Source organism: Rattus rattus, chromosome X (assembly GCF_011064425.1).
Source record: "Rattus rattus isolate New Zealand chromosome X, Rrattus_CSIRO_v1, whole genome shotgun sequence".
Lineage (NCBI taxonomy): Eukaryota > Metazoa > Chordata > Mammalia > Rodentia > Muridae > Rattus > Rattus rattus.
The window spans coordinates 91,504,945-91,516,802 of record NC_046172.1 but is presented as its reverse complement, the minus strand read 5'-3'; the positions used below and the strand labels follow the sequence as shown (position 1 = coordinate 91,516,802).

At 37.9% G+C, this 11,858-nt stretch overlaps 1 protein-coding gene across 1 annotated transcript in view; it reads right to left on the bottom strand.

Annotated features, from left to right (window-relative positions):
• Positions 1 to 7,178: 7,178 nt before the first annotated feature.
• Positions 7,179 to 11,858, bottom strand: part of Nrk (Nik related kinase) — a 93,433-nt gene continuing 88,753 nt past the window's right edge. The window contains 2 exon segments of the mRNA XM_032890331.1: positions 7,179 to 7,291; positions 9,138 to 9,277. Coding sequence (XP_032746222.1) covers positions 7,196 to 7,291; positions 9,138 to 9,277 — 236 coding nt within the window. The 3' untranslated portion in view covers positions 7,179 to 7,195.

The window sequence follows — 11,858 nt, the reverse complement described above, 5'->3', positions numbered from 1 at the left end:
CTTCTTTTCCATCCCCTTATGCCCACAAGCCAGACAGAGGTTTGCATTTACTATACCAGCTATTAATCATCTTGAACCTGATAGAAGATTTCAGTGGAAGGTTCTGCCTCAAGGCATGGCCAATAGCCCCACTATTTGCCAACTATATGTACAACTAGCCCTTGAACCTATAAGGAAGCAGTTTCCATCTTTGCTTTTGATCCATTACATGGATGACATTCTCATGTGCCATAGAGATTTAGCAATCTTACAGACCTCATATCCAATCTTAATCGAAACATTGGGGCAATGGGGACTACAAGTCGCTACAGAAAAGGTTCAAATTACAAAAATTGGCTTATTTCTGGGATCGGCCATTTATCCTGAAAAAAATAGTTCCTCAGAAATTAGAGATTCGTAGAGATCATTTACATACCTTAAATGATTTCCAAAAGTTATTGGGAGATATAAATTGGCTGAGACCATTCTTGAATCTTCCCTCTGCTGAGTTAAAACCTTTATTTGACATTTTGGAAGGGGACCCTCATATCTCCTCTCCGAGAGCATTGACGCCAGCAGCAAACCAGGCCTTACAAGTCGTAGAAAGTGCCTTACAGGATGCTCAATTACAGCGCATTGATGAAACCAAGCCCTTTGATTTATATGTTTTCAAAACTATGCAATTACCAACAGCTGTCTTGTGGCAAAATGGGCCTTTATTGTGGATCCATACCAATGCATCTCCTGCTAAGATTATTGACTAGTATCCCAATGCGGTTGCTCAGCTTGCACTGCGCGGGTTAAAGGCAGCTACTACTCATTTTGGAAAAGAACCCCAAATTTTGATAGTGCCATACACAGCTATTCAGGTTCAAACATTAGCTGCTACCTCAAATACTTGGGCAGTGTTAGTCACCTCCTTTGCTGGACAGATTGATAATCATTATCCAAAACACCCGATCCTATAATTTGCCTTAAGCCAAGCCACACATAATGACGCAGGAACCACTCACTGATGGGGCTGTAGTATATACAGACGGGTCAAAAACTGGTGTAGGTTCTTATGTGGTCAATAATAAGGTAGTATCTAAACAATATAATGAAACCTCACCCCAAGTTGTAGAATGTTTAGTGGTGCTAGAAGTCCTCGAGGCCTTCCCGGGCCCGCTTAACATTGTATCAGATTCCTCCTATATGGTTAATGCGGTTAAGATTCTTGAGGTGGCTGGAGTTATTAGGCCTTCCAGCAAACTTGCTCAAATTTTTCAACAAATTCAATCTACCCTTCTTGGCAGGAGATCCCCTGTATTTATAACACATATTAGAGCTCACTCGGGCCTTCCTGGTCCAATGTCCCGCAGAAATGACCTAGCAGACCAAGCTACAAGAGTGATTGCACTCGCCTTGTCCCCCCGATTAGAGGTAGCAAGAGAATTTAACAGACAATTTCATGTGGCGGCTGAAACTTTACGCCGCCGATTTGCTTTGACTAGAAAAGAAGCTAGGGAGATAGTTACCCAATGTCAAAATTGTTGTCAATTCCTGCCTGTACCCCATGTGGGAGTTAATCCATGAGGAATCTGACCGCTGCAGGTCTGGCAAATGGATGTTACTCATATCCCTTCTTTTGGAAGACTTCAGTATCTGCATGTTTCTATTGAAACATGTTCTGGCATCATGTTTGCTACACCTGTAATAGGGGAAAAGTCCTCGCATGTAATTCAACATTGCCCTGAGGCGTGGAGTGCTTGGGGTAAACCCAAACTCCTTAAGACAGACAATGGACCAGCCTATACTTCTCAAAAATTTCAACAATTCTGCCACCAGATGGATGTGACTCACTTGACTGGTCTCCCATATAATCCTCAAGGGCAGGGCATTGTAGAACGTGCCCATCGCACTCTCAAATCCTATTTAATTAAACAAAAAGGGGGAGTCAAGGAGGCTCTACCCTCAGTACCAAGAGTGGCTGTTTCCATAGCACTCTTCACTCTTAATTTTTTAAATCTTGATGCCCAAGGCCGTACTGCGGCCGAACATCACTGTTCAGAGCCTGATAGACCAAAAGAGATGGTAAAATGGAAAGATATTTTGACTGGTCTATGGAAAGGCCCGGGTCCTATATTAATAAGATCCAGGGGAGCTGTTTGTGTTTTTCCTCAGAATCAGGAAAATCCAATTTGGGTACCTGAGCGCTTGACTTGAAAATTGCCTTCTGCTCTTCCTGAAGATGAAACTACGAACCCTACTATTACTGGGAATGGTAATCCAGGTTGATTCACTCATCTTGTGGGCTATTGCCAGATCCTGGCCAGTACTGATGCCAGTTCATGGCAATTCTACTGTTTTGCCCACCTTTTCCACCACCTCCTGTTTGCGTGATATAGTGCCAGATAGAGAGATGCCCCAACGGTATGCCACCATTGACTTTTCTCTGTCGCATACCTTATGTTTTGCTGTTGGGAACTCTTCCCTGCCCTGCATTTGGTTGCGTAGAGCCACATTTCAATATTCAATATCATATAAGCTCTAATGTGAGCAATGTACCCATTTGGCACCTGGCTTTCTGTTAGATAATCAAAGGATAGATTTAGTTCAGGAACAAATTGAAGCACTGTGTCATATGATGCAGCTGTCCTGTGTTTCCTCCTTTAGAATTTATGCATTATTCCTTTGCCAGCTAACTTTTCTCAGCATTTTCAACAGAGCAAAAAAATCTTGAATTACCTGATGGGAAACTGGTCCATGAAAGTGGAGCAACTATCAAGACACTTGCTGATGCGGATTGCTGTCCTCAACAGCACTAGGTTGGATCCCATCACAGTTGAAGATTTGACCTCATGGATCACCAATACTTTCTCCCCTTTTTGAGGAGTGGGCGGGCATGTTTGCCTGGGAAGCTATTGTCCTCCTCGGATGTGGAGTAGGTCTCTGGCTTATTGGCCATTTAAAAAGAGAACATGCCAGACACAAAGTGGTTGTTTACCAGGCTATGACCACCATTAAAAAGGGTGCTTCTCCCAACATATGACTGGCCTCTTTGAAAGATTAAGAGTTCGCCCTAGATCATTTTTGTCACTGTCATGTGGAGTCATTGTATCCAGAGACGGGCAACTTTCCTCGAGCTCGGACCAACCTAAGACATGGGGCCCGGTGGCGATAGGGTAACTCTATGATGGGTAAGGCCGAGTTTGGATGAGAACGACCTAAGACAGGAGCAATGACAAGATTGACGTGACACCCAGATCTAGACCAGTCATTTTATTAAACAAAAAAGGGGGAGAATGTAGGGCGCCCTCCTGTGGTGAACAACGGTACTGCGCATGCACAGGCTTTGCACCTGGCATCAGTTGGCCGGTAATATGCTAATGAGGGAGCAGCACCATGCTAATAAGATAACTCATGCTCCGCCAATCCCTGAAGGACAATTAGCATAGCCTCAGCCTGCTGTCTATATAAGGCGAGCACTTGAGGTCCCCCTGTCCCTGTTCAAGAGAGCTGTACAGTAAACGCTTTGCTGCAGAAGGATTCTGGTGTCTGCGTGCGTTCTTGCTGGTGAGACGATAGCGCGGGACAGCTTGCCACCTTATTTTTTATTGTACTGAATCAGAATCCCTGATTTGGCTATACTGGCTGGCCATCAAGCTCCCGGGATCCACGTGTCACCCCTTACCCCAGTGCTGGTTTTATTAGCACTTTTTACCAGTGCTCTGATGCTTGAATGACAAGCAGTTTCCTGACATATACCCCTCTGCCTACAGAAAGAGTTCTTATTAGATAAATACACCTCTCCTTGGCCAGAACCCTTAACACAGAAGCCCTCTAGCATCCCCTAATTGTTACATTCTTACCTAATTTGAAGAAATTATTATTTCTCAAGTGAACCCAACTTTCAGGGCATCGTGCTTGTATATCCCAATAATGACACCAATCGATAACTGCAAATTTTATTTAAGAAGCCAAACAATGATTCATTACAGAGTTTCTGGTCAAACATTCCATTTCACAGAGTAATTCAATACAAGTTGAGTTTAAGTGATACAAACAGGACCATGTCTGGGAACAATCCAAAACGTACTTAAAAGATCCCCTTTGGAGTGTGTGGCATTATTCTGTATCTTACAGAGACTGTCTCAGATGAATGAAGTGGGTTTCATATGTATCCTTGCAGGTGTGTGCATGCATGTATTTGTTTTTTTGTGGGTGTGTAAATGTGTTTGTATCTGTGGGACAGGGAGGGAGGGAGGAGTGGGAGGGAGGGAGAGGAGAGGGAAAGGGGGGGGCAGAAGATAACAACCAGTGTCATCTTCAGGAGTGTCTATCACCTGTTTGGAGACAGGGTTTTACATTGGTCAGCAAGCTCCAGAGATCTACAAGCACAGAGATTCAAAGTATCTATCACTGATTAGAATTTGTATGTGATTTCTGGGGGTGGAATTTACAGCTAGAAGGCATGGGCTTTAATTACCTAGCTATCTCAAATGAATCTTGGAAGAAAACATCACTTAGCTATCAATTTAGCTCAGAAATGGTGATATACAAAGCACCAAATATGATGCATTCTGAAGATCCCGTGAAGGGACAGAGTGAATGGGGGATACAGCTTTGCCGAATCTTTCCCTTCTTGCTATTTGCCTTAGGCTCTTAATTAGTGTGAATTCATTCATTCATTCATTCATTCATTCATTCAGTAATTTGGTTACCAACCCTATTCTCATTTTCAAACTTCTCATATGACACGTTTTATTACCAGTGCTTTGGTAATACAACTAAACTGCTATGAAATCAAACCGAACTCTCACCAGTGCTGCTCACAACCTGCCAACAGCTTCACACTTTGAACCATGATTCTAGTTAAAACTGGCTTTCTGGGCTGCCTCTCCACACTTCTGCCATGCACTGGGCCCTGCAGGTCTTGTTGCAAGGTATAGGGTATATGCCATTTCTTCTATTACAAAGTGTAACGAGGGTGAAAGGGCACAGTTCCACTCTGTTTTGTCACCTGTCAAGAGGCTATACAAATCCCACACAAATTTACACCTCAGTTGAAACTATCCATTAGTGACCTTTGTGACTAATGAACTACTTCACATATTTCAATCTTTCCTACTTGAGCACCCAATGCTTGGATCTTTCTTCTTGCTAGGTGCCAAGTTCTGTTTCTTCACTAACACTTTAGCCTTGAAAGCCCAGCACTACATTGATAATCATTCCTGTGTAATTGCTTTGGGACAACGTTGTAGATTCTCTTTGCTATTTCCCATGCTTGCTGGAATGAATGCCACAGAGAACAACGGGAGTTGAGTTGAGTTGCTCAAATAGATTTTTGGTTTAGTGTCTTACTGCCTTAAACATATGATTTTAAGATAAAACTTATTATAAGCTTATTTTTGAGTAAATATTATAAAGAACAAAATTCTTAAAAGGCTTGTTCCTACGTACTACTTAAATGAGAAAAAGTTCTGAACCTCCAACATAGCAAGCTCCATTTCCTCAGCAATGAGGTACTTGCACAAAGTTCCTCATGGCCTTTTGGTGTACAACTTTGTTTTTTTTTAAAAAAGAAAACTACTTCTAAGGTATTAATTTGACATTAACGTTTGCTTATTTAAAATAACTACTGAACTTAAAAAAAGTAATTTGAATTGTAAACACTCAAGGATAAGCCTGTTTTAAGATCACATTAGTGTGTCACAGTAACAGAAATGCGAATCACATTTAACTTGTGGACTCAGGTTCTCCTATAATCTGAACACTGAGTTACTACACTCTTGATAGAAGTCATTAGGAAAATCCAAATCTTCATTTCTGGCACAAAGGTGCCAGGAAATGATACACTATCAGGAAATCACACACAGTCAGCTGCTTTTGGTTTTGGTTAATCAGGTAGTTTAAAAATTATTATCCCACTAGCACCGTCCTCAGATTTGAGAAACAGAACTAGAGGACTTATTGAGGTATACTTTGTGGTACGTTCTGTAGCTTTTTCCATTGCCCCAGAACTAACCATGTCATTGAGGATGGATAGGTATAAATCACGCTTTGAAAAAATCAGGTAGCAGTTCCCATAGGTGAGCAGGTGTCACCTATTTTTGGCGTCTATAAAATAATTGGATGTGGACTGGCATGAATTTCTCTACTTCACTTTTGCAGACTTTGATATACAAAGGATGTTATATTTTCTAAAATTCTTATAATTTACATATCTAGAACAAATGCCTCTAAATTTGAGGTTATCACCCTGATTATCTTAATTTCTGAATTTATAGTGATAAAAATGTGAAAATATATATTATCCATCAACATTCATTTTCTTTTGTTGCATTGCTTTGCTTGATAACTTGAAGGGCATTTAATATAGTTTAATTATTTAAAATATATTTAAATATTTAAAAACATTTAATGCTGTCTGATGGTCACAGTATTGGCTAAATAATAAAATTCAAAACTCAGTCAATTTGGGGGACAAAATTTGACGCCTACTTTGATGTATTAAAAAAATTTCTACAGTACATATGCATTGGAGTTCAGTCCTGTATTCAAGATAGTAAATATATTGTTCGGTAGTTTGTCAAAACAGATATTACACATATTTGTGGCTTTTAGGAGGGCAGAACCAAGCATCTGAGATTTTCTTCTCTTTTTCTTATGTAGAGAAAACAAGTTTAACAAGGGGCTTGAAAAAAATTGCAATTGGTCTCCAACTGTGGATTTATTGTGAAAAGGAATTGGGTCGAATGTTCCCTTTGATCAATATAATTTTCCTTGGGCACATAAGTTGTTCAACCTTAGTCTGGGTTGTAAAATTCATTGTTTTGTCTTTTAATCTAACCTTTGCTTAGAAAAATTATATATATTAGTTTTGAAAAAGCTTAATTAGGGCCAATTCCTTTGAAAGTTGCTGGTGATATAATTTATAACAGGTTCCTTTACTCCATGCTGTAAATCTGAATACAGATACTGTCCAAACTGTCCTAAGAGAAATGTTTGAATTCACAGTAACAAAAGTTACAAAGTTTGTGCAAAATAGATTGTACACCACTGGAGTACATAGAGCTTGCCATAGTTAATTTTACGTATAAAGCTGCATTTCTTATCAAACTATTCTGTGCTACATTAAAAGCCTCTGATTAAAGTTTTCTCTAATGATAAAAGTCAACTGTTAAGATGAGATGGTATGTTTGGGATGGATGTTGTGACCGATCACTGGAACCTTTTAAACAGCATATCTTCTTTGGAGCGCTTCAAGTTTTGCAATGCTCACATAGTAAACCAGGCTGTGCTCATTGTTCAGTAGAGAAGCAAAGAACAGCTTTAAAAAGAAAAAAAAAAACAAGAAAAAGGCATCATCAGTGACTTTCTAATCCATTTAAATTAGATACTTAATAAACAAAAGTGTTAAGTTCCAGTTTATAACTATAATTTGATGTCATTAAAATATTAAGCCATCTTGTTTAGAGCAAATTTTCCTTATTTTAAGGAACATTCATTTTGTTAGTTTGTAATTTAAATTACATATTTCAAAATAACTTTTCACCATAGTCTACACAATTGTAATCTACATACTTCATTATTTTGGCTTTGTTTTCACTTTTAAAATTTATTCTTGGAGCCTTCCACACATCTACACAATGAATTTTGATCACCTAGTCACTTCTCCTTCAATTACCTATGGACCCACCAACATGTTTCTCCGTAGATTCCTGTCCTCTTTTTAAAATTTATAACCTGCTGGATCCACTTAGTGATGACCATATGTGCATAGGGGTGAGGCCATCCACTGGATCATGGGAGGACACCAGTGGACACTCCTTCCCTTAGCAGCTACCAACTGCCATACATATATTTATAGTAGATGGTGTTCATCTCTATAAGTTTCTTATTGTTGACATGTGACAATTTTGCTGTTTTCTCTGATATCAATTTGAATTCTATGTAACCTTAGTAATGATTCTTAATTATATGCAAGGTTATTTTTCCACAGTATTATTTCTTAAAATATTAACTTAGGTGATGAACTTTCCCATCTAGCTATTTTGATACTTAACACTGATCAAATTTCACAAGAAATTTCTGAGTTTCAATTTTAGTGTTTTTCCTTGTAAAACAGTCATCATTATACCTACTTGTGAGGATAAACTGAGACAAGCTTCCAAAATATCAAGCATATAGCCTAACATATGATTATATGTTCAACAAATTCAATTCCTTTTTCTTTTAGTGTTAGAATATGCTGAAAGCTAAAGATGGAAGATTTTCAACAAGCAAATAAATTCTGGCAAGGAGATGGCTGGAAAGGACTTCTTACACATTGTTGGTGGGAGAGTAAATTATTCTAGCCATTAGGGAAAATACTATGAATGAATGTTTCTCAAACAAACAAACAAAAACCCCAAGCTAATAAACTTGCCATTTGATCTGATTCTCACATATTTTAGTATCTGCCCATCAAATTGGTTGCCAACCTACAGAGATATTTATATACCCATGGTTCTAGCAACAGTATTCACAATAACTTTTGAGTTAAGCTAGGCAGCAATGTACAAATGAATGGATAAAACTAATGAAATCATTCATTTTCAGCAAAAACTAGAGAACTTGAGGGAAGCTAAAAATGGAATGTTAATGGTTTCTTTTTATATATCAAAGCTAAACAAAAATCAATCTAGAGATTAGCGATAATATTGGGAGTGGGGCAGGGAAAAGGATTGCAGATCCGAGTAGTGCACATGGATGGTGTGCATGGAAATATCACAAAGAAGGTAATTCAAACGTGTGACTAAATTACGGTAATCCAAATCAAAATACTTAAAACATTCTAAGAAGGCAGATTTGCTCTCATACTTTTTGCTTAAATTTCTTGGCATGAAAACGAAAAGGACCATGGATCAAAAATAAGGAAAGAGTCCATGCAAAAGGAGATAGCTAAGTTTAATTAGGATATAACTAGAGATTTGTACTTGGAAAATGGGTTCTGTCGAAACGAAATTACATTATTTACCAAATATGTTTCTATTGCAAAAACAAAAATTGTTTTTATTAATAGCGTGCTAATTTTTTAAAAACAATCCTAAATATGTACAAGCAAAAGGAGAAGGTATGAAGTCTAATTTCAATGCTTAGTTTGTTTTTACTCTACTGAAAGGTGTAAACTATACCTTGTCCCCACGAGAACACAGAAATCTCAGCTTCTTGATTGAGCGGCGCTTCAGCTCATTCTCAAGAATAGTTGCCTGCAGAGAGCGCACTTCAACAGCCTTTTGGTCCCATCCAGTGATTCTCTGTGTACACTCAAAAGCTACAATGCAATTGGAAATGGCAAAGAACATTTTTTTGTAGCAGCGATAGGAAAAACATACCTAAAGTTAACTATTAAGGAGCTCATAGTTCTAGGTTAAGTTAAACTCATCTATTCTCCATCTTATATTGAAGGCTACCATTTTGGACATTTGCTGCTTAGGGCTGGTTTATAGGTACTGCAGTGATGAACACTGACTGTCTAGATCTTTTATGTTTGTATCCATGCACTGTCAAGAACACAGACAAACCCGAGAGGGAATGACCCTGGTTTTAGTGGCTTGGATCAATCCATGGCTTTACATTTTTTCATGGTGTAGGTGAGATACCGTATCACACCAAATACAAATGGAAGGTTCCTAATATAGAAGCACAGCATGGAAAACTGACTTTTCAACAAATTCAAACTGGGATTAGGGATTTAGCTAAGTGGTAGTGTGCAAGCATTAAAGTTCAGTTCTCAGTCCTGAACAAAGTAAATCTGTTAAATAATATCTTATTCAAATAATGACTTTAGTAACCCTAATTTAATTAAATATATTTTTTTTTGTGGTAAGCAGAACTGACAGTAATTTTATACACCTTAAGGGTTTTTCCTTCTGGGAAAAATGCATTACATTTTTGCCTTTTTAGACATGTTTTATAATTCCCCATGGCGTTATCATTTATGAAAGCATAGCCCTGATTATGAAAAGTCCATATACTCCATTGATTCTGTGAAGTATTTTATAGCATAAGGAACAATACTATTAAATGTTGAACTTTCAATTTTTCATCCTTTATGAAATTTACAGGGAAGAAAATCTCCATGTATAAAAGAAATGGTAACATTGGAAATGCCATGAATTTTAACTGAAGTGAAAATACAAAACATGGCACTGGGTTTGAAACAAGAATTTGTTAATTAATCTGACTTTCTGCTCTCCTTTATTTTAAAAGAGGGAACGTCAGCATTAGTATACTTGTCTTTTAAAAGAAATCTCCAATTTCTATCAAATGCTCTCAGGTACTCTTGCTTAAACCAAAATTTACCTGCTATACGTGGACATTAAATTTACATAAAATAACGTACGGAAGACTACATACAATCTTAGAAAAGTACGTAGCAAATACATAGTATGAGTAATGTAGCTTACCTCAAAGAAAATAACAAAGCATTTATGATCCTGTTTTTTATTACAATTCAATCTACTCACCTGCATGAATTTGATATCAAAATTGAAATTAAATTTCTGTCACATTTTGACTAAGAAAAAAATAGCAGTTCTTAAATAACTTTAGTAGTGTAATGTCAGGCTAGAATTGAAGTGGCCACAGAAAATATGAGGAACCAGTGACCTGACTTAATAGTAATAGGTCAATGAATTCAATTTTTTTATCCTATGACTGTTTTATTAAAATACTATTCTTCTCAACAGCCACACAGAGTACACCTTTCTAATCTAACAGCCTCTCTACTGAGTTGAGAACCCAGTGTATATGTCCTCATAGACCTGCCCCTACTAACTGAAATGAAACTGTGCTTTCTGAAAGGGAATTTTGAAATCACGAAGTAGATAATTTTGGCAAATATATCTGCCATTCTTAAACTCTGACACATTTATTTGGGAATAAAAGACATTGTCCTTGTTACTGAAAACATTAAGTTTAAAGAAATGTAAATTTTACTCTAGGAAAACCTGGTTTTTGCTATTTGTAAACAGCAAGTTGTTGAAGAAGGAAACAGATTGAATTATTTCCTTGATATCAGTGTTACAATATGACATATGCTAAACAAAAAAGCATGTGTTTGTAGTGCTATGTGCTATTTAATGCATACATGTCTTTCAAATCCTACCAAGCTTTTTGATCTAGGTTAGAACTCTTCTTGCCTAAGGACAAGAGATGTTGTAGACAATGTTTAAGGTCCCTTTTCCATCTATGATCATCTAGCAGCTTGAATATTACGGTTCTACTTACTTTGCCCTTTGAACTTAGCTACCTGATTTTCATCTGTGACTCAAATACTTTCTAAGGTTCGGGGGATGGAAGCGACTCCTTGCACATTGCCTCATTAGGTCCTACTTCACATACCGTTCCCAGATGTATCAATATACAAGATATAACGTGAGTCCTCCCATTTATGTTCTTTTGCCCTCATCAATTTGTACTATAAGCATTAAGTGTTTGTCACTTGTAATGGTTTTAAACCCTCTGTGAATTCTCTGTGAAAGAAATCAGAGCAGGTTTTCAGGACAATCCTTAACATTGACCATGCATAAAAATAATCAAAAGATTCTGAAGATACAATGTAATAAACCTTATCATCCCATAAGAAAGTTGTTCTTTCAAACTGGTCACTAAAACAATGTGGATGTCATCTCTACCCACAGACATTTGAGACGGTTCTGCCCTTAGGACAAACAACCTTTCTTTCCCCTCTCTCTTTTCTATAACCCACTCTGACTCTGCAAACACACACACACACACACACACACACATACATACACACACACACACACACACACACAGAGAGAGAGAGAGAGAGAGAGAGAGACACACACACAGAGGGAGAGAGACAGAGACAGCGAGAGAAACAGAGA